Source organism: Artibeus jamaicensis, unplaced genomic scaffold, assembly GCF_021234435.1.
Source record: "Artibeus jamaicensis isolate MK-2021 breed Jamaican fruit bat unplaced genomic scaffold, CSHL_Jam_final scaffold_847, whole genome shotgun sequence".
Taxonomy (NCBI): Eukaryota; Metazoa; Chordata; class Mammalia; order Chiroptera; family Phyllostomidae; genus Artibeus; species Artibeus jamaicensis.
This window is the reverse complement of record NW_026522057.1, coordinates 3,414,984-3,439,568: the sequence shown is the minus strand read 5'-3', so window position 1 is coordinate 3,439,568 and position 24,585 is coordinate 3,414,984. Positions and strand designations below refer to the sequence as shown.

Here is a 24,585-nt window from a genome sequence, read left to right as displayed (position 1 = left end):
CTACACTTATTAAGTGGTTAAAATGGTAAATTTTAGATCTCATTTATTTACCACACAGACACAGACACAGACACAGACACACACAAGAAAGAGCAGGAAGTATGGAAAGTGGGGACAGAGTGGGACATTTGCGGTTTAGGAGTGCAGTATTTCAACAGTAGTTCACATCATGAGAAGGGCTCGGATGTAGCTATGGGGACCGATGACTGAGCAGAATGGAGACTGAAGATCACTAGCTCTGGGAGTGTGCTGTAGTCCAGAAGCTTGGATAAATCATACACTTGGATGTTGGTCTGCAGCCAACACTGTCCTCCTGACCCACAAGCCTCCTCTTCTTACATTCCTGGTCACCTCCAATACCTTCAGATCTCCCAGAAGCCAGGGATCCAAAGGTATTCTCAATACCCCCAACCCCCTTTTCCTTTTAGCTTCCTCTGAAACTCCTCCTTCCCCCTACAATATGGAGGGAGAAATTATGCTGCTCTCTAGGGGCGAGCAACCCACAGTACAAGGCTATAATAATTCTCACAACTCACAATCTCTTCTGTTTATCACAACTTGTATTAACTTTGATACATTTGCTACTTTGATACATTTACAACTTTGATATATTTGCTTCCAGTCTTTGTGTGTCTGGTTTTCAAATACTTGTAATTCTTTAACATTCTTGTCATTATAATATAAGCATTTTTCCATATTAGCAAACAGGCCTCATAGGATACTATATACTCCTAGTGTCTTTGGCAATATGAAACCCAGGACTAAAAACCACAAGTACCTGAATAATGCCCAGAGACCTCGGAGGGAAGAGGAGGATATAAGTGGGGACCAGACGATGGGGGTGGGATAGGGAAAAGCATGAGAAGATTTTTAGCTGTAGGTCATGGGGAAGACACGGGGGTACAAAGATTCAGATATGGCTCCTTTTTTCTTTCAGTGTGAATATCAGATGATAATTAAAATTCTATATGTTTTCCACAAAATGGTTGACATGAAATAATGACTCTGAAAGACTTAACAAGAAAGAAGAAAAATAATAAAGGTCTAGTTTTGCTGTTAAAAAAGCAAAACAATATATTGGGTTGGCCAAAAAGTTGTGGTTTTTTTTTTGTAAGAAGACTCTACTTGTGCTTCAGTGTCTTTAACTTCGTTTGAAACAATTTTGTTAGATTGTATTGTAACAGCTGTTATATCAGCATGCATTAAAAAAAAACTTAACCAAAATTGGTGAATTTTTGTGTAGCCATTTTAATATTGAAGATGGAATAAGCAACATTTTTGGCATATTATGCTTTATTATTTCAAGAAAGATAAAAACAATTGAAATTTAAAATAAGATTTGCACAGTATATGGAGAAGGTGCTGTGACTGATTGAATGTGTCAAAGGTGGTTTGCGAAGTTGCATGAGGATTTCTCACTGGACAATAGTCCACGGTCAAGTAGACCCACTGAAGTTGATGGCAATCGAATCGAGACATTAACTGAGAAGAGTCAACATTATACCATGCGGGAGATAGGTGACATACTCAAAATACCCAAATCACTAAAGTTATTGGTGAAAATAAAAAATGTCTTTTAATGTATGGAGAAAACGAAACAGACTTTGGCCAACCCAATAATTATGTACACTATAATAATAATTACACTTATCACTACAATTTAGGTAAATCAGCTTGGTTAACAGTTGTGTTTGAGTATAACAGCAAGTCTTAATGCATAATGGTCCTAGTAACACAATACCACTTCTCAGTCTCGTGCTCAATCAGCAGATACTCATCTTTTACCCACTGTGTAAAAGTATGACTACTTTCAACTTAAAAAAATTAAAGGCAATATTGACAGCAGGCTTAGAGTTAGGAGTTTTAGAAGTAAGCTGCATGACTTTAGAAGTCATTCAAGAATGGTAAGACCTATTCTGCAAGCCAAATAGTTCGTTGATGGTACAGAATTAGTGGGCTCTGTAGCTTCCAGAGGAGTCCTTTTATTTCCAAGTATTCACTAGGGGAGCAAAGGCTTCTTTGGAATTTACAACATTGCAAGGGGCCTTTGGGAGACTTGCAGATTATTACATGGCAAACCTCAGAACTGGGCAGACAGAAAAGCTTATTTTTAAGAACACTCTCATACATTTGCATTCTGTGTGTCATGTCATTTTTTTATTGTAGAAGATATATAGCTGTTCAAAGCTTTGATTTTTTGTGTGGTGTTACCTATTTCATGTAAGTGCTCTTTACAACTGGATAACACAACAGTTATGCATACAAGGATGGGCAAAAGTGGGTTTACAGTTGTGTGTACATACAGTTGTGTATACATGAAACAGAATTCTTATCTATTTATGAAATGCCGTATTATTTATTATTATTAACCTACTTTTGCCCAAGCCTGTATATACATATCAGAGCATGCTCAGCTCATATAGTGTGTGTGTGTGTGTGTGTGTGTGTGTGCGCGTGGTGTGTACATACACACACGCCTCTCTCTATCAAGGGAGAAGTTCAATTAGAGGATGAACTTCACCGTCTTGAGGTAGCATTGAATGTTACTACAGAAGAACAACTCTGTTTTGCCTGCCACCTGTTCTAGTACAGTGAGACATGCTGAGGACTGCTTCCAGAAATCCAGAAGAACTGTCAGTGAAAGGCATGGAAGACTGGAAGAAGTAAGAGCTAATGACAGAAAGCTTTACGATACCTGTGGTTTTGTTCATTGTCCATTAAATTCACACATTAAAAACCAACATTTGAATATCACCCCATAGAGTTTGCACTCATGTGTACATTTTTTTCATGAAATACAGGGTCCAGCAGAAGTAACGCCTGCTTGAGTGTGGTTGGTAGGGTAATAATATGGGTATAATACTTTATAGTTTTAACTTAAACATCTTGCTAAAATGTCATATGGTGTGCTTGAGTGTGATATTGTTATGTTACAGAATTACATGCTTATGATTTTGTAATAAAACATTTTATAATAAAAAGGGGTGCTATTTGTGTCAGACCCTGTATATCAACAGTCTGTATTGATTTCTAATAGCAGACATGTGCAGGATGACTGGTCAAACATCCAAATAGGTCTGTTCATTGTAACTTTTATTTTCTTGGCAAATTCCTCCTTTCTCAGTAACTGACCCTCTAGCCAGCTCTCTTGCTTGTTGGTTTAGAAACCTCAGTGGATCTGCTTCTCAAAGGTACTCTTGTATTAACTCACAGAAAAGGTTTTAGAGAAATAGACACCAGCTTATTAACTGACAAATATAATTGCCAGAGGAACCAGTCACATATGACCTGTTGCCTGTTGCATTCGCTCGCTATGGGCGCACTACATAGGATAGGAAGCCACATTTTAATTATGTTTACTTGGTGAACAAGTGATTCTAAAATTTTATCGTACTAGCTAGGCCTATCTATATCTGCATTTGTTTCTAGACCTGTTACATCCTAGGACCAGGGTACCCAGCCCTTAGATGAGTAAATTATGGCATCTTTTGGCTCTCTTATCACTCTCTGATGTTTGCAATACTGATCAACCTACTTTCTGACATATTCTTTCTTTAAATGTGTTAATTCTCTCAGGTTGCTTAGGAATCATCACTCTGCCTTGTTTCCACGTCTCAGTTCAGATTGGTTACTTGTTGATTTTAAAATTTAACTTTTAAAAGGACAGACTGATTTCCAAAGTCTTAGAAAGGAATACAGCTCCTTCAGAACAAAAGCTGTAGAGCATACTAGACCATGAACTTTAACATGAGGCAGATGGGGGTGAAAAATTACCTTTAGAACTGTCTGTATAACCTTGGGCAAGTAACTTGACTTTTTTGAGCTTGAAAATGGTAATAGTTTGTTCAAGGGTATTTCAGAGGTATTTCACACAGGGAATATGAATAAACCTTTCACACACCTATTTGGCACCCAACAAGTAGTTCATAAATTATAGCTATTATTATTAGAAATAGGTATTATTCTTCCTTCCATTTTCAAGAGGAGGAAACTAAAGCTCACCAGGAAGTTATCAAGTTAGACTGCAACCCTCTTTTCCTTCTGTAACATCCAGCTTTTCTTATTTTCGGTCATCTACACCTGAGGATATGCTTATTGATTTTAGAGGGAGAGGGAGGAAGGGAAAAGGAGAGAAACATCGATTTGAGAATAACATCAATCAGTTGCTTCTCGGATACTCCCTGACCAGGGACCAAACTCTAACCTAGGTATGTGCCCTGACCGAAATTGAACCCATGACCTTTTGGCTTCCGGGCCAACCCTCCAACCAAATGAGCCACACTTCCCAAAGCTAAAATTCAGCTTTTTATTCATATTCTGGGGAGTTGTCCAATAGGATTCAAAACAATTCACCAAAATACAGTTCAGTTATTTTGGTAGTCTACTTCTAAGCCCACTGGAGTGTGTAATTTAGCTCTTCCCCTTATTCCTTGCATGACAAGACAAGTAACCTAGCCTCTCTCAGCCTGCTTCCTCACATATAAAGTGGAAGCATTAGAGTCCCATAGGACTGTGGTCAAAATTAAGTACAGGGTAAGGCAAGAGTACGTTTGCAGTTGTTGGCCTAAAAAAATAATATCATTAACAAATAATAATACAAGAATAAACTCTGTTTCATGTACTCACAACTGTACACCTACTGTTCGCCCCACCTGGAATTTGGCCCCACAGTAGTGCCTGGAGCGTATAGTTAGCTTTTGATCCATCATTATGAGCCATACAAAATTACCTTTTGTGAGGCTGCCATATTAACCAGAAACTGTTTCTAAAGAATACCCAACAATTTATTTCGATAGACTCTCCTATTAACATTTCAGACATGTTATTCAGTTTTAGCATAAGAGTGTAAACATAATTATTGTGTAGGTTCTTCACTGTTCACGGGTTTCATGACTGTGTTTTCTAAACCACAGATGAGATTTGTTTTGAAGCCTGGTGTATTCATGGTAAAAATATGACAGATAGTGACTGTCTCATAAAATTTGTGGTTACATGTCATCATATCTGTGGGAAACGGTGTCTGGTAACCTAGTAGCACGTTTAGGGAGAGAGACCTGCCCTGAGGGAGAGCTGAGTTTTGTGTTCATGTCGCTGGTCATAGACCCATTAGTGTGGTGATCTCTTGATGGCTCTCTTACTTCATAGACTTTTAATATGTGTTAAAATATGAACCATGGACAAGAGTAAGGAAATGTATTATTTTCTTTTTAGGCGAGAAATGATGCAAACCATGTCTGTAATTTGCCAGAGGGAAGAGAATCACTTTCTCATGGTTATGAAAACAAAAATATCTCAGACATGACTTCAGAGAGCTCCAACGCAAACAGGGTATTTTTTTCTTTTTGTAAAAATGTAATTTCAATTATAAAAATTAATATGTGACAATTAGAAAATTTGAGAAATGTATAAAAGTAGAAGGAAGGGGAAAATACTACATGTCGTCCATACTACAAAAGTACATGTAATGTTTAAGATGTATTTTCTGCCCGCCTCGTTAAAGTATGCAATCTGATACGTTCTGAAACGTGTGTGACAGAGTGCAGAACGGCTGTTTCCTTCCATGTCTGCTGCAGCCCTCACCACATTGTGTCACAGTCGCCTGTGTCACCCCCCTGGGGCGGAGACCACGTCCTAGTCTTAGTGTGGCTTCTCTGTTCCCCACAGCACCTGCCTTGTAAAGTGCCCAGCATAGCAAGGACTTGGGAAATATTTATTAAGCACTTGAAAGTGATAAAGGAAGATACAGATAGGACCCTTTATGTTATTGCTCTACTTTGTGTAGCTCCCCAAATTAGTATTATTGTATGTGGTCAGTGATTATATTTATCACATATTTCTTATTTCTTGGCTCAGTATTTTTCCTTGCAGCTCAGATATTTCACTTGGGATCATTTTCCTTTTTTTCCCTTTAGAACTTTATTCATGAAGGTTTGGTGATGGACAAATTTTTTTTCTTTATTGTGACTCTAAGGTACAGGGAATGTTGAGTTAATCATAGGACATATTTCCATGCTCTTGTTTCTTTTTGTTTTTTCTCCCTGTTGTTTTTCCATTGGGTATATTGAATTTTCTCCTGCTGTTTAAAAGCTTGCATTCTATTTTAGTTCATATAATGGTTGCTTCATATAATTTGAAGGGTTTTTAAAATTTCTCTCTGCATTATTTCTATTATTATTGTTGTTATTATTATTTTGACTGTTCACAGCACAGGCTTTATTTGGTGACCATTGTAAAGTGGGAGTTTAAACTCTCAAATCTGCTTCTCTTCTCCCAGCATTTTTAGTTACTCTCAGCAGGAGAGTTGTTCAGGGTTCACTGCCAGAAACAGGAGGTACTGTCTGTCTTCCTGCCAGCATAAATTAGCTCATGAAAAATTGGTAAATAGGGGAATGATGTCATTGTAATGTGGAAGTTTATATACAATTTTCCCCAGCATGTTAATGATTTGGGCTACCAGCAAGCCTTGAAGTTTCTTCATAAAGCCCACATTCTTTGGGGCTCAGTTTGGCCACATGTTTTTGCCTTGGAAGTGCTCACTGCAAAGATATCCCTAATCTTTGTGCGTTCTGACTTGGTTTCCTGACTTGGTTTCCATAACTCTGCAGACTCAGCTCCCTAAAACAAGCTTGATTATTTTTATAAAAACACATTTTCATACTTACTGTGGTATTCCTTTACTTTTTAGGAATTTGACATATCTCTTTAAATGTACCACTATAATTATTACGATTGTTAATATTTTTTATAGCACTCCAGTTACACAATGTCAAAGGTTGTGCGTGGTCTAGAGCATGTTTTTCAATGAGCTCTATTATTTTTAGTGAACAGTTTTATGAAATAAAAGTTGTTTTTCTTTTTAGGAATACATGTCAATCACACCAGAAATGCTTATGTGAAGGATTATGTTTTGAAGGCAGAGATAACATGATTTGATAATGCATTTAATGTCAGGTGGGAGAAAAGCAGAGAAATCACTGGTGACCTAAAGCTTGTTGGTTTGAGCAGTTAGAATAGTGGAGTTCCTAACTGTTCAGATGGAAAGAATATGGGAGGCGCCATTTGGGGACAACAGTTTGCTTTTGGACGTGTAAATTTGAGGTCTATATTAGATATCCAAGTGGAAGCACCAGGCAGGCAATTGTGTATGTATTGGCGATTCAGTGCAATGGAGACATACATTTGGGAGTCATCGGCACATAGCTAATACTTAAAGCCTCGAGATTATAGGAAATAACCTAGGGGGAGAAAAGAAAATTCCTGGCTGGCTTATTCTAGTGTTCAGAGGTTAGAAAGTTGAGAAATCAGCAAAGGAACCTAAGAAAAGTGGCACTCAAAATAGGAAAAAAACCAACAGAGAATGGTATCTCAGAAGAGAAATGACAAGTGTTTTAAGAAAAGGATGTGAGCCCTGGCTGGTGTAGCTCAGTGGATTGAGACGGGGGAAAGAATATTGATGTTTTTCCTTCTCCTTTCCTTCCCCTCTAAAGATAAATAAATAAAATCTTAAAAAAAAAAAAAAGAAAAGAAAAGGATGTGAACAACTGGGTCAAATACCACTAGTAGGCTAGGTGGAATGAGGAGACATATGGACCATTGGATCTGGCCACATGGAGGTCATTAGTACTTTGATGAGAGCTGTTTCTGTGGGGTAGTGGATATGAAAGCCTGATTGGAGTGGTAGGAGTAGAAGAGGAGACATGGGTATGATCAATTCTTTCTTGAAGTTGTGCTGCAAAGAATAAAGAAATGGTACAGAAGCTAGAGGGAGTGATGAGGTTGAAGGAAGGTTTTTGTTTAATTGTTTTTGTTGTTTTTAATGGGATATATAGCATGTCTCTAAGATGATTATAATGCTTTAGCTGGAAAGAAAGCTTGATGAGACAATAGAGAGAGGAGTCAACTGGAAGAGTGTTATCTTTGAGATAAGAGAGAATGGGATCCAGTACACAAGGGGGGGGGCTGGCCTTAGAAGCAAAGATATGTACATTAAATCTCACAAGAGGGAAGAGTATGTGGGAGTTGGCAGATTTGGTAAGAGGAGTTTGTGGATATTGTCTTCAGAGTGCTTCTCTTTTTCTCTGTGAAATACGAGGCAGTGCATTCGGTGGAGAGTGAGGATGGGAAAGGTTTGGAGATTTGAGTAGAGAAAGGAATGAAATAATGGTCTAGCTTCTAGAGAATGAGAGGGAGATGGCCAGGGAAATGCAGGGGGATTGCTAGGCAGAAGTAGGAGCCCTCCTGATATCAGAAGACATGACTTTAACATATAATCAGTCATCACTGGCTGTGCAGTTTCATCTGCCCACATTCAGATCCTGCAGTAAGGTGCAAAAGAGGTGGAGAGTTGGATTTAAACGTATTGGAATTTTGCCAACCAAATATAATGGAAGGAAACAGAGGCAAGGGAGTTGAGTGTTTTCAAGGGAGTGATTATAATGATGAACTATAGAATCTAAGCTGGGTAAGAAACTAAATGATAATGGGAACGGGGTAAGGAACATTGGGAAGTGTTTAAAGTCAATGAATTATTGTTTTTAATATGTTTGAACACTTGTTGAAATCATGCTACTAGAAATACATAGGAAGGAATAATTGGAGAATAGGATGCTTGCAGTTGGGACTAGGGAGAGGCTCCAGTTATTGCTAATGACAATGCCTAGGGAATGACTGTAGAATTAGGTGGCCAAGATAGTGGACTAGATCTTTAGAAGTTAGCTGGTGAAAGGACGGACAAGACAGGGCACTTGAATATTGAAATGACCGAGAATTTGGCAGGATTAGTTGAGTCACCTTGGACAAGTTATTTGGTTTCTTGGTGTCTGAGTCCTCCTCTCATAAAAGGATAATTCCTACATCATTGGGTTGTTGTAAGGATTAGATAAGATAAATTTATCTTAGATATTTAATATAATACCAGCTATATAGTAAGCACTCAATAAACAAATTTTAAAGTTATACGAGAACACATTTTGAATTTCTGCATGTAGCAAGAACATCTACTGCTTTTGAGAACTTTTCCCACTACTTTTTTTGGGGGGGGGTTCGGGGGAAGGGGGGTGGCCTGGGGTTTGTTGGCGTTATAATTTTGAAAGTGTGCAAACACCCCAAAGAGATGGGGAGAAGTGTAGTAGTAGTATTGTAGCTTATTTTAAAAATTAATTTGTTATCTAATTAAGAATTTATTTAACATCTTACAGAGTAGTTATTTAACTGCATTTCTTTTTAAGTTTGTTTCTGTTATTTCTTCCTAACAGAAGCGCAAATAAAGGAGGTTGAAGAAATGTTGTGTCAAGAAGGCTCTGAAATAACTCTGAGTAGCCCCAGTGAAGAGATTACATACTTACGGGTAGAGAGAAGTAAACTCTTGAGTGCACTGGCACCTGGGGACTCAAAGCCAGAGTCGCAGAGATACCTGAGCAGTAACCTACAGAAAAAATTTCCCCAGGTATTCCACAATTAACAAGATAATTGAATAAGAGGCAGTCAGTTTTAAAATACATTTGTTCATTTAATCATTCATTCATTAAAATGTCAGGAAGCCAGTCCTAACAGTACTTAGGAATACAGGCTTTAGGTTGGGTGGTCTTCCTTTGTCCTTAAGGAAGCTAGTTAACTTTTGTGAGCCTTGATTTTCTCATCTATAAAATCTGGGATCAACTCAATTGCTCTACAAGATGATCGTGAAAACAAAGTCACTTAATGTATATAAAGCTCTAGAGTAGTACCTCACACATTAATTAACATTATTTTTATTACTTATTGAGAACTTACCATGTTCCTGCTTTGTACTAGCAGACGTAGAAACAAAGTGAAATTAGACATGTAGACATGATCTGCACTGCAAGGAACACGTTAGTGAGGGAAAGGAGTAAACCAGCCATTGTAGTTCAGTGTGGAAAGTACTACGAGAAAGGAAGGCACAGAAAGCTAGGAAAACCTGGATCTAGGAGAAAGATGGCAGTGGACTAGGAGGATCTTTCTCTCACCACCACCCAGAACCAAACTGGAACTAAAAATGAAGAGGGGAACAGCCACCTGGAATAAACCACTGAAGACTACCTGAAGAGGAGACTCTTAACCAAGGACAGGCAAAAACCACCTCGAGACTGGTAGGAAGGGCAGGGACCCAAAAGGGGCTGGCACCACTCCCATGGGCAGCAGGCCAAGGTACAGTGCAGCAGTGAGTGCTTCCCCCTGAGAGGCGTAAAGTCTGGACCTCAGACCAGGCTCCCCAGCACTGAGCACCAGTGTCGGGATCAGCTGCCCACATAGCATCCAGCAGTGAAAGGCTGCAGGGTTTTTGCAAGGGAGAGACATAACTCGCTGGAGACAGAGAAACTGTTTTTTTCCTAAGGGGGCCAAGGCACAGTTTTCTCATTCTCAGCGACTCACCTTGGGCTCAGGTGAAGGGCGAGCAGTGTGGACTGGCATCACCTGATGAGACTCTGTAGTGAGAAGCTTTGGGGAGAGATGTGGAAAAATGGCTACTGGGTTCTGTATGCTGGGACATACCTTGAAAAATGACTGCAGCAGCCATTTTTCTTGAGAAGAACAAGCCCCTCCCAGTGGAAAAATAATTACCCCACCCTGTGGGTAACTCCTTAGTCCACTCTCTGTAATCCTGTTCACCCACCCTGCATCCTTTTTTTCTTTTTCCCCCAGCCTGGATCTTAACCCCTGCCAAGGAGATTGCAACATAGGCAGACTCAGGGTGTCAGAGATTGGCTTTAGGGCACAGCCATTTCATACACTTTCCTGGGAACCAAACTGGCGCTTCCCCCTCATGGGAGAACCATAGAAACAACCTCCTAGTTTTTGGCAAACCCAAATGCTGGGCGCTGGAAATGCAAACCCAAATGCATTGTTGGAAAGTGGCCTCACTCACCTTCCAACTATGGGCTCCACCCTACTGAGTTCAAGGAAATAATCAGGGACCAACTCAGACGTGTGGCGTGGGGATAGGGGAACACATCCACCACCATCCCTGAAGTATGAACAGCACCTCCCTCAGGAGATCCAAGGGTCACCTCCTCCTGATTCCTCCAGAAGCCCTCTCAGAAACAGATCAGTGGCTAGACTAAGAATGACAGCAGGTAGAGGCAGGACAGGCTGAGGTAGATCCTGCAGTGCCTTTGGCCATCAGCTGACCCACACCTGGGCCCTGTGCTGATAAAAACCAGCCTTGCAGTGCATCATGGCCCATTCCGGGTGCAGCCAAGCCCGGAGGAGACAGCCACAAACTGTGGATTGCTTGTAGCTTTGAACAGGCTGCTGAGGGCTAGATGTGGACAGCATCTGAAATTGGCTTACACCAGCTTCAGACAACATCAGAGCTGTGTCCAAAGAGAGAATCCAGCAAACAGTCACTAAACTCTAATGAGATGAATTCCACTTTGTTCTTTACATTATTTTTGTTATTTTTTCTTTTGTATGACCTTTTTTAATTTTTCTTTTTCTTCAGTTTTTAAATATTTTTCTTTCATATCTCTTACTCTTCCATTTTCTTATTCAATTTTTTTCTTCTTTCCTTTTCTTATTTTTTATTCTCTCCCTTTCTTTGTTCTTTTTTTAAAAATTGTTGGTCAAGAACAGTTTTCTGTCTTATATTCCCATCCCAGCCCCCCCCCCAATTTCTTTGTTCTTTTTTGGCTATTTCCTCTTTCTGTTACTTACTCTTATTGTTTCTCTTCCTTCTCTACCCTCATAATCATTTTTCTTTTCTTTGGTCTTCTCATATTTTTTTCTTTTACTATTCTATTTCTCTTTCCATTTTTGTTATTCTTTGCTCCATTATTGATTTTGCTGTTATTGTTGGAGACTTTTTTTGTTTATTTTGGTTCTGATTTTTATGTCGTTTTGTTTTGATCTGTCAGGACCTGTACAACAGTATACAAAATGTGGTGGGGGTTGAGCCTGGCAGTCAGCCAGTTGGAGGGGAGACCAACAAACAGGCCAACAACAACCAAGTCCCAAATATAAGAGGAGAGCCCACATAACTCACACAAGGGCCATTCCTAGAGCATCCAACTCAGGAGATCAAGGATATTGCACCACTGGGTCCTGTAGGTCTCCTACTTCATAAGGCCACTCCATGAAGACAAAGAGTCGAAGAAGATCTAATACATAGAAATAAACAAAGAGCGCTAAAATGGGAAGACAAGAAAACACCCCCCAAATGAAAGAAACAGAGATACCCAAAGAGCTAAATGAAATTGAAGCAAACACTTTATCAGAAATAGAGTTGAAAGTAATGGTTATAAGGATGCTCAAGGAACTTGGAACTACAAGGAACTTAATGGGAACAACATTACCATGGAAAAGGACATAGAAACTATAAATAAGAAGCATGGAAATCAAGAGTGCAATATCTGAAATGAAGGATATATGAGAAAGAATGAAAAGCAGGCTAGATGAAGCAGAGGACTGAATCAGCGATTTGGAAGACAAGGTAGAAAACACCCAATCAGAACAAGGAAAAAAAAAAGACTTAAAAAGAATGAGGAGAGTTTAAGGGAACTTTGGGTCAACATGAAACATAACAATATTCATATCCTAGGGATACCTGGAGAAGAAAGTGAACAATGGATAGAAAACCTGTTTGAAGAAATAATGACAGAAAACTTCCCCAACCTGGTGAAGGAAAAAGTCACACAAGTTCAAGAAGCACAGAGAGTCCCAGTCAAGATGAATCCAAAGAGACCCACACCAAGACACATCATAATTAAAATGTCATAGTTTAAAAACAAAGAATCTTAAAGGCAGCAAGAAAGAAACACTCAGTTACCCAAAAAGGAGTTCCAATAAGACTGTTAAGTAATTTCTCAATAGAAACACTTTATGCCAGAAAAGATTGGTATAAAGTATTCAAACTAATGCAGAGCAAGGATCTGCAACTGAGCTGACTCTATCTGGCAAGACTACCATTTATAACGGAAGGCAAAACAAAGAGCTTCCCAGACCAAAAGAAGAAAAGGCTAAAGGAGTTCATTAACACCAAACCATCATTGCAAGGGATAGTAAGTGGACTGCTTTAAGAAGAAAGCTTTATACATAGGTATAAAGGAATAAAATGGCAAAGTACCTGTCATTAATAACCTTAAATATAAATGGATTAAATGATCCAATAAAAGGCATAGGGTAGCTGAATGGATAAGAAAACATGACCCACATATATGCTGTCTACAAGAGACCCACCACAGAACAAAACATTTACACAAGCTGAAAGTAAAGGAATAGAAAAAAATAATTCATGCAAATGGAGATAAAAAACTGGGATAGCAATTCATATATTGGCAAAATAGACTTCAAAACAAAGACTATAACCAGAAACAAATAAGGTTCTAACATAATACTAAAGGGATGGATCTAACAAGAGGATATAATCCTTGTAAACATATATACACCTATATAGGAGCACCTATATATATAAAGAAAATCTTAATGAACTTTAAGAAAGAGATCAACAGCAATAGAGTCATTGTAGGAGATAGCAACAATCTACTGTCACCAATGGATAAATCTTCCAAACAAAAAAAATCAACAAGGAAACAGTGACCTTAAATGACATACTAGAAAAAATTAGTTTAATTGATACAGAACATTTTATTTCAAAGCGGCAGAATACACATTCTTCTCAAGTGCACATGATCATTCTCAAAGATAGACCAAATGATAGGACACAAAATAAATCTTAACAAATTCAAGAAAATTGAAATATCAAGCACTTTCACAGATCACAATGACATGAAACTAGAAATCAACCTCAATAAAAAAATCTAACATTAAAAAACATGGAGGCTAAATAGCATGCTATTAAATAATGAATGGTTCATCAATGAGATCAAGGAAGAAATCAACAAGTACCTGGAAACAAATGAAAATGAACACACGATCCAAAACCTATGGACACAGTGAAAGCAGTCCTGAGAGGGAAGTTTATAACATTACAGGCCTACCTGAAGAGATATAAAAATCTCAAATAAATAATATAATCCTATATCTAAAAGAACTAGAAAAACAACAACAAAGCCCAGAATGTTTAGAAGGAAGGAAATAATGAAGATCATGGTGGAAATAAATGGAATAGAGACTAAAAAAAATAATTTTGAAAGATCAATGAATCCAGGAGCTGGTTCTTTGAGAAAATAAATAAAACTGATTAATCTTTAACCAGATTCATCAAGGAAAAAAAAGGACAAAAATTAATAAAATCATAAATGAAAGTGGAGAAGTAACAACTGATATTACAGAAATATAAAGTATTGTAAGGAAGTACTATGAACTTCCTATGGTACTATGAAGTACTATAAAGTACTATATACTAAGAAATTGAACAAACAGGGCAAAATGGATAAATTTCTAGAAACACATTCTTCTAAAACTGAATCAGGAAGAAGCAGAAAACCTGAATGGACTGATAAAAACTAATGAAATTGAAGCAACATTCAAAAAACCCCAAGCAAACAAAAGTCCTGGTTCAGATGACTACACAGGGGAATTTTGCCAATCACACAAAGAACTAACACCTATCCTTCTCAAACTATTCCAAAAAATTCAAGAAGACAGAAGACTTCCCAGCTCTGTCTACAAGGCCATTATCCTAATTCCAAAACTGGGTAAAGACAGGACAAAGAAATAAAACTGTAGGCCAATATCCTTTATGAATAGAGATGCTAAAGTCCTCAGCAAAATATTAGCAAACTGAATCCAGCAATACATCAAAAAAGAGCATTCACCATGATCAAGTGAGACTTATCCTGGGGGTGCAAAATTGACATAATATTTAAAAATCAATAAATGTGATACGTCGCATAATCAGAAAAAAAGATAAAAATCACATGATCATATCAATAGATGCAAAAAAGAGATAGCAATTCATATATTGACGAAATACACTTCAAAGGCTATAACCAGCATTTGATAATCAAAATTATTAAAAAACCATTTGATAAATCCAACATCCATTTATAATAAAAACTCAGTATAGTGGGAATAGAAGGCCCACACAATAAAGGCCATATATGAAAACCTACAATATCATACACAATGGGCAAAAACTAAAATATTTCCCTTAAGATCAAGAACAAGACAAAGATATCTGCTGTCACCACTCTTAATCAATATAGTACTGGAAGTCCTAGCCACAATCATCAGACAAGAAGAAATAAAAAGCATCCAAATTGGAAAGAAGGAAGTAAAACTCATTCACAGACAGCATGATATTGTATATAGAAAACCCTATAGGCTGCACCAAAAAACTACTGGACCTAATAAATGAACTCGGCAAAGTAGCAGTATACAAAATTGATACTTAGAAATTTGTGGCATTTTAATACACCCATATTAAACTACCAGAAAGAGAAACTAAGAAAACCATCCCATTTACTATTGCAACAACAAAATAAGTTACCTAGGAATAAGTTTAACCAAGGAGGTAAAAGACCTATACTTGGAAAACTGTAAGACACTGAAGAAATACACTGAGGAAGATACAAATAAGTGGGAGTGTTCATGGATTGGAAGAATTCGCATCATTAAAATGTCCATACTACCCAAAGCAATCTATAAAATCAACACAATTCCTATTAAAATACCAATGGCATAATTCACAGATGTAGAACAAATATCCAAAAATTTGCATGAAGCCAAAAGCCCCACATATTCTCAGCTATCTTGAGAAAGATGAACAAAGAGGTATCACAGTACCTGATATCAAACTATACTGTAAGGCCACTGTGCTAAAAACAATCTGGTACTGACATATGAACAAACATATAGATCAATGGAACAGAACAGAGAGCCCAGAAATAAACCCAGGGCTTTAAGGTTAATATTTGACAAAGGAGATAAAAGCATGCCATAGAGTAGAGACAATCTCTTCAATAAATGGTTTTGGGAGAACTGGACTAGCACCTGCAAGAAAATGAAACTAGGCTACCAACATGAACCAAACACCAGAATAAACTAAAATGGACAAAAGACTTAATATGAGCCACGAGGCTATCTATAAAAATCCTAGAGGAAAACATAGGCAGTAAAATTTCAGATATCTCACGTAGCAATATTTTTGTTGATATATCTGCTAGGGTAAGGGAAACAAAAAAACAAATGGGAGTACATCAAATTAAAAAGCTTCTGCACAGCAAAAGAAACCATTAGCAAATTGAAAAGGGAACCCACTGTATGGGACAACACATTTCTCAATGATACATGGGACAAGGGTTTAATCTCCAAAATATATAAAGAACTCATATGACTCAACACCAGGAAGACAAACAATCCAATTAAAAATGGACAAAGAACCTGAACAGACACTTCTCCAAGGAGGACATACGCATGGCCCATTGACATATGAAAAAAAATGCTCATCATCACTAGCCATCAGAGAAATTAAAATTAAAACCACAATGGGATATCACCTCATACCTGTCGAAATGGCTATCATTAACAAGTCAACAAACAACAAGTGCTGGTGAGGATGTGGGGAAAAGGGAACCCCTAGTGCACTGTTGGTGAGAATGCAGACTGGTGCAACCACTGTGGAAAACAGCGTGGAGTTTCCTCAAAAAATTAAAAATGAAACTGCCATTTGACCTTGTGATCCCACTGCTGGGTATATATCCTAAGAATCCTGAAACACAAATTCAAAGAATAATGCTCCTATGTTTATAGCAGCATTATTTATTATAAAATGGCCAAGATTTGGAAACAGCCTAAGTGCCCATAAGTAGATGAGTGGATTAAAAAGCTGTACATTTGCACAATAGTATACTATGCAGCAGTAAAAAAGAAGGAATTCTTATCTTCTGTGACAGCATGGATTGAAATGGGGGCTATTATACTAAGTGAAATAAGCCAGTAAGTGAAAGACAAATATCATATAGTTTAACTTGTAAGTGGAATTTAATTAACAAACTAACAACCAAAATAGACTCAGAGGCACAGAAACATGGAACAAACTGATAGTTGGAAGAGGGGAGGGGGAAGGTGGAGACTGTTTGAAAAAAGGTGAAGGGATTAGTCAAAGAACATATATGTATGACCCATGGACATAGTCACTGGTGTGGAATTGACTATGGGAATGGGGGATGGAGTAGGTGGAGGGGGGCAAAGGGAGGAAAATTGGAACAATTCTAATAGCATATATAAAATATTTTAAATATAATATTTTCACAAGAAAAAAGAAGCTAGGAAAACTCAGGAGAGGGACTGAGTTAGACAGAATGGGTAAAAAGACTTCCAGTGGAGGTGATGTTGAATAGTATTTCAAGCTGAATAGATGTTATCTAGATGAAGATACAGGGAAAAACATTTCTGGTGGTGGAAAGAAAATAGTGTATAATTCAGACTAGTTTATGTGAGTGAATGCTGAGAAAAGTGGTTGGAGATATCTCAGGAACCACATCATGTGAGATTCATATGATAAAGAGTTTGCACTTAGTACCCAGCAGTGGTCCTGGAAGATACTATAAGAATAAAAATGTTTGAATGTGTGAATGATTGACTGGTTATAGATGGTCTGAAAAGTTGCTAAATGATTTTAAGAGGTGAGTAACATCATCTGATTTGTGTTTTAGAAAAAGAACACTCTGGCCACAGTGGAAGGATGGATTGGATAGGGGCCAGATTGGAAGCAGGGATTTCAAGACAAGGTATATAATAATGAATTAAATAACAAGAACCAAACACAAAGCTCAGAGTGTAACTAGAGAAGGGAAGATGGACTAGGTCATTAAGGAGATGGAGTCTATAAAACACATTGATGATGGGGGTCAAGTCTTGGATGACTTCTACTCCTATCTACCCTTTCTCCATTAGGTCATAGTTTCCCTAATAATGGACAGAAAGAATTAAAACAAATACTTGAAAAGTTTTTGTTATTTTTTTAAATTTTATTTTTAGAGAGAGGGTAAGAGAGGAAGAGAAACATCAATGTGTGGCTGCCTCTTATGTGCCCCACACTGGGGACCTGGCCTGCAACCCAGGCATATGCCCCGACTGGGAATTGAACCAGTGACTGGGGAATTGCCCCTACTGGGAATTGGTTCACAGGCCTGTGCTCAGTCCATTGAGCTACACCAGCCAGGGCAGAAAGGTTTTTGTTGTTATGAAATGTAAACATTTCATTGCCTCTCTAGTTTTGTTTTGCATAGGCTAATGTTGAATTTACCTGTGGGTAAAGTAGAAGAGAGTCATCCCAACCAAAATGGGGCCACATAGGATGACTTGGAAGCCCAAGGAATATTACAAGGCCTGTTCTATATACTGACTATATTTTACTTAACATCTGTTTTTGATTGGTTGGTTTTCTGGTTTAATCCAAGCACATAGTAAAAAAAATTCAGGCACTATAAAACTGAATGAAAAATTAATTATCTTCTCCCCCCCAAATCCTTAGCTCCACACTCTTATGCTACCACTGCCAACAATTTTTTATCCTAGAAAATCCTAGAAAATTTTTATCCATTTAATACAAAATATATTCTATTATACATATTGTTTTTACTTTCTGTATTTGTGCATACAGATTTGCCTTAGTCTTTTTTGACAATATATATACTCTTTTGAATGGATGTATCAAAATTTATTTAACCACTTTATTGTTGGACAACAGAATGAAGGGATGATATTTAATGCCAGAAATAATCAAAGAGTTTTAAGTTTTTTATTGTGAAATATAATGTATATGCAGAAAAATGATAAAACTTAAAAACTATAGTTTTAACAGTTGTAGAGCAAATAGCCATGTGACCACTGGTCCTGTCAAGAATACAACGTTGCTAAGCTTCCTCTGTATACCTTTCGGGTTGCAGCCCCCTTCCTCCCCACTAAGGTATACATTTCTAAACAACAGATGTAGTAGTTTGGTTTTGCTTGTTTTTGGACATTGTATGTAAGGAATCAACTCTGGAAATAACTTTTTTATAAAGCATTATGTTTTTTTCTATTTTGTGTACTTTTTATTAAGGTATAGTTGACATGAAACACTTTATTACTTTCATGTGCCCAGCATAATGATTTAACATTTGTATACATCAGGAAATGATCACCACAATAAATGTAGTTAGTACGTGTTACAATATGTAGTTACAGAATTTTTTTCTTGTGATGAGAACTTTTAAGGTCTACTCTCAACAACTTACAGATATGCAGTACAGTATTATTAATTATAGCTACCACACTGTATATTACATCAGCATAACTTATTTAATTTTTATTGAATATATTGGGGTAACATTGGTTAATAAAACTATATAGGTTTCAGGTGTACAATTCTATACTACACCTGTAAATTGTATTGTGTGTTCACCACCCAGAGTCGAGTCTCTTTCTGTCACAGTTTACCATCCCCCTTCCCTCTTATAATCACCATACTGTTTCTTTCTATGAGTATTTTTTTTGCTAATCCCTTCACCTTTTTCACCCTAGCCCCCTCCCCCAATAGCTGTCAGTGTGTTTTCTGTATCTAAGAGTTTGTTTCTATTTTGATTGTTTATTTTGTTCATTAGATGTCACATATAAGTGAAATCATATGGTATTTGTCTTTCTCTGATCATCTTATTTCACTTAGCATGATACTTTCCAGGTCCATCCGTGCTGTTGCAAAAGGTAAGATTTAGCAATTCCACTTCTGGGAATTCATCTGAAGAAACCCAAAACACCAATTCAAAAGAATGTAAGCACCCCTGTGCTTCACTGCAACATTATTTACAATAGCCAAGATTTGGAAACAGCCAAAGGGCCCATCAGTAGAGGAGTGGATTAAAAAACTGCAGTACGTTTACACAGTGGAATATCACACAGCAGTAAGAAAGAAGAGACTTTTACATTTTGTAAGAATGTAACATACATTTGGACAATGTTGAAAAATCACATTGGGACAGTACATACACCCTTCCAAATATGTTTGAAGCTTCTCTTTTGAGGAGTCCTTTAAAATGTAAAGCACATTATTTTATTTATTTTTCTTTTTAAAATATTTTAATTAATTTTGTTATTATAGTTGTCCCAGTTTCCCAGCCTCACCCACTCCATGCAGCCCACCCCCCACTTCCATAGTAAAACACAGTATTTTAAATATCAGTTTGACACGGGGTGGTAAGAAGCTAGAAAAATTCCTGGGTAAGTGGAATGGGGAAACTGAAACAAGAAAATTAAACGGGACCAAACAGTTTGAGCAACTTACAGCCAGCTTGTGAATCACAAGAACCTGTCTCCCCTAACCGAGGACACTTGAGAGTGAATGGTGTATAACCCTCCTCCCTCACCGAAGAATACCTGGCTTAAACCTCCCTCGTCTGGGACATAGAGCACAGAGGCCCAATTAGTCTCATTTGTGTCAGCTACACCCAAGGACAGATGAAGTCAGGAACAAACAACAAAAACCCCATGAAAAGCCAGACAAACTCAAGATAAAAGTAAAACAGTATAGCAGACCAAAGAATATTCCCAAAAGCCCTCTGTGTGCTTATTTCGACAAATCAGCATATTAAAAGTACACCTGAAAAACTGATGAATAATCTGCTGAAGCCCTCCCCCTGCGGATGAAGTTTCTCACTGCAGAAAAAAGATAAAAAGTCCTCAGGACAAAGACTCAGGGCAAGCTTGCTGTAGCACACACCAATGCCCCTTCCTGGGCATGAACCTTTTACATTTCCCAACTAAGGATCCCAAGGAGGCTTGCAGCCAGGGGAGCAGTGGGCAGCAGCAACCTGACCCGGGCTTACCCACTGATCCGTCTCCAGGACCCCCCATTTTCTCCGACTTCCGGGTGAAGTAAAAGCAGCCAGCCTTGACTCACTTCTGTCTCTGACTTTTACTTTCCAGTGACCTAACAGCAGCTTACCTTACTCCTTACCTGTAGCTTTTCTAGGGAGCCAAGGCAGAGCTCTGCATAGGTCCTCCTGTTATTTCTACCCTAAATCTTTCCTTTGTTTACTGTCACCAGCATTAATAAATGTAGTATCAAAATCATCCAGACTCGTATTGTGAAATCTCCTACACAAAGTCAAAAACCCACACACTACAGGCATGTTTATAGGTCAAAAATAATCAAATATCACCAATTTTATAAGGTTCAACTTAATGAAAAGATGCATATAAATGAAATATTGTTGGTCACTTTATTGGTTTTTAAACACACATAAAATAGTGCAAGGTCATAAGAGTATACTTTTTGTTTTATTACTAACAATGCTTTTATTTTAGTTCCATAACAAAGACATAGAAAAAGATGAAACTTCACAAAACTGCATAGAGAGAGATGTGGAACAAATAGCAAAGCGGTTAAGGATGGCCCATGAGGAAATCCGAAGGCTCGCTGATGAGCTGCAAGGGAATGACAAGGAACAGACTAAATTAGGTAAGCTGTGGTTACAGAAGAACATTTCTGGCCTTGTTTTCTTTAAATTATATTTTGTTGATTATGCTATTACAGTTGTCCCAATTTTCTCTCTTTGCCCTCTCCACCCAGCAACCCCACTCAAGCAATTCACACAACCTTGTTCATATCTGTGGGTCATGCATATAAGTTATTTGGCTACTTCATTTCCTGTACTGTACCTTACATCCTCATGGCAATTCTGTAACTACCAATTTGTACGTCTTAATTCTTTCACCTCTTCACCCACCTCCCATTTGGCAACCATTAAAATGCTCTCTAGTTGGGCCTTGGTTGCTCTTGGCAGGTCAATTCTGCTGTAAGGATTGGCTGCGACCACTGACCACTAACCTCTGTACTCCATCGAGGATCAGCTGTGCAGGGGCAGGGTGGTGGTGCTCCCACAAGGTCTGTAGCTGTCCACTGGGTGCGTAGGCTCTGGGATTTCCCAGGTGATATAGGCCAAGTTCAGTCCCCACCAGTGTTCTGTAATCTGAGATGGCTGCTACTTGTGCTGGTCTTGGAGATTTCCAGGTGAGGCCAAACTGTGAATCTAGGCTGGCTGCTGCTGATGCCAGTCCTGTGGCCACTTAGTAAGAGGTATGGGAGCTGGGGGCTCACTGAAGCCAACTGTTGCTTGGTTGAGAGGTTTTAGGAAGTTGTGAAGCATGAGCCAAGATCAGCTGTTCATGTGGAAAAGTCACTGTTAACAGTGACTTTTTAATTATATATAAGTATATACCCAGCATATACTGTTAACAGCTTGATTGGGCCCATAAGTTGGGTGGGATGGAGTCTCGGGATCTCCAGGGTGGGGCAAACAGTGTTAGCCAGTTGATGGAATCTCAGGTATGGCTCCAGCCTCCCGGCTCTGTTGGTGGAGGGTTCATTCAGAGAAGGGACCAGTGTCTTCTGCCCACCTTTCTGAGTGGGAGAAAGCTGTCCCCCAGCTCTCACCTTGATGCCAGGCATATCAGTTCCTCCCTGTATGCCACTGGTGCCTTTCAAGCAGTAACCCCCATCTGGAGCTCAGAGGGAGTGAGTCTGAGCAAGTCCATGTGTGGGTTCTTTAAAGGGAACTGCCTGAGAATCCAGCAGTTTCTTCCACTGACTAAGTTTCTGCTGATCTTTGTGGCCAGAAATTATGGGTACTTACCTTCCTGGGCTGGGGGGACCTGGTGTGGGGCTGGGACTCCTTGCTCCTGAGATATCTCTCCCAAATTTTTATCCACCACACATGGATGTGGGACCAGCTTGCTTCACATCTCTGTCCCCCCAGTACCAGTCTGGATGGATGTGGTTTCTTTAATTCCATAGTTGTCAGACTTCCCTTCAATTTGATTTCTGATGGATCTGAGTGATGGTTGTTCCATAGTATAGTTGGAATTTTGATGTGGTTGTGCAAGGAGATAAGCCATGTTTACCTATGCTACTGTATTGACAAGAAGTCTACTGTGTTTTAAGTATGATCTTTTTTTCAGGTAAAACATGAGTACCTCGAGAAAATAATCTTTTCAGATAAACATGCAAAAATCTGATAAAGACCCTCATTTTCTTCAGTGTCCACAATTTTTTAAGGAAGCATAGGTATAACATACCTTCAAAGAAGTGCACAATTCTTTTTTTTAAACCCCCACAACCCAGGCCTGTGCCCAGACAGGGAATCAAACCAGCAACCTGTTTATTCACAGGCGGATGTTCAATTTACTGAGCCACACCAGCCAGGACAGGAGTTCTTTATATATATTAGATATGAGCTTTATGTTGGTTACAAATGTGATGTTGGGGTTTTTTGTTTTGTTTTGTTTTGTTTTTTGCCACATGGAAATGCTAATATTTATCAGGTCATATTTAACAGAGTTATTCTTTTGGTTTAGGAGATGATGCTCCAACCGACTGAGCCGCACTGGCCAGGGCCAAAGCTATTCTTTATGGTTTCATGGTTTGCATGTGTAAAGACTTTTCTCCATCACTACAGTGTTGAAAATGTCCACCTCTTGGTTTCTTCTTTTTAGTGCTTTTATGGTTTAGCTCTTTATATTTTAGTCTTTGCTTTATCTATAATTTATTTTAGTATAAAATTTAAAACTTTCTGTTTCCTTTCTATATTTATAATCTGCAATTATTGAAGAAATTAGACTGATTCTTTTCAAACATCATTTATGGATTACCTTAAGATCACATCTAGAGAATTTTATATGTATAAAATAATAATGATTCTGCCAAATTGATTGTGAGATTAAAAACAAAAAAATATCAGGAGGCTTGAGATTTTTGAAGGATGCATTTTAAACAGTGAATGCAAATGAACTTTTTAGAAAATAGAATTGTTCTGTATCCTAATTGGATTGCTGGATATATACTTATATATAATTGTCAAACTATATATTTAAAAGGATGAATTTGACTGTCTGCAAATTGTACCCCAATAAACCCAATTTTTTAAAAAAGAAAAGAAAAGAGATTTGGCTGTGTAAGAACTGGTCTTTGCTGCTTGCAATACAGGAGAAAGGAAAAGCAGTACACCCGTTACTCAGTTACATTTGGACACAACAGAACACAATCACAAGGCACCTGCTCCATCAGCAGCTGGTAGGTCTGGTAGATCCTAAGCTATTAATCGAAATCTATCTCCACAGTGAGTAAACTGGGAGCAGACTGCTGGGAAGCTGAATTAGCAAGTCTTTTAATATGTTATCTGTAAAGGCGGCCCACGGGGCCTAAGCTGTTTGTACAAACAGTGGTTTATGCCGAAGTCCTGCTTTCCTTCTGTTCTGAGAGCCTGGAATTTTAGTACGTGCTGTGCAGAAGATGATGTACGCATATACTTGACCAGCCTCCTATAAACACCTTGGTCACTGAGTCTGTGAGGGGTTTCCCTGGTAGACATTTCACACCTAGTGTCAATTTTTTTTTTTCTGGAGAAATTCAGCACATCCCGCGCGACTCCACTATAAGACTCTTAATAGCTTCTGCCTGATTTTCTCTGGATTTTGTCCCAGGCACCTTTTCTCTGTGATTAGGAATGATCTCTTATAAGATTCATATTAGTCTTTTACTTCTGGGAGATTTTTCATCCTGACACGATAGGAAGCCCACCAGTTATTTGAAATTTGATTATCACACAACTTCTGTACTCTGTACACAAATACAGGGGGTGGCAAAAGTAGGTTCACAGTTGTGAGTATGAGAAGCACAGAGTTAAT

At 38.2% G+C, this 24,585-nt stretch overlaps 1 protein-coding gene across 3 annotated transcripts in view; it reads left to right on the top strand.

Annotated features, from left to right (window-relative positions):
- Positions 1-24,585, top strand: part of CCDC30 (coiled-coil domain containing 30) — a 104,029-nt gene that overhangs the window by 5,115 nt on the left and 74,329 nt on the right. For all 3 annotated transcript variants that reach the window (XR_008390713.1, XM_037149643.2, XM_053660621.1), the window contains exons 2-3: positions 9,255-9,445; positions 21,208-21,361. Coding sequence is in view for 2 of the 3 variants with exons in the window: in XM_037149643.2 (XP_037005538.2) it covers positions 9,255-9,445; positions 21,208-21,361 (345 nt within the window). In the remaining variant the exon portion in view is untranslated. The remainder of the gene's footprint in view (positions 1-9,254; positions 9,446-21,207; positions 21,362-24,585) is intronic.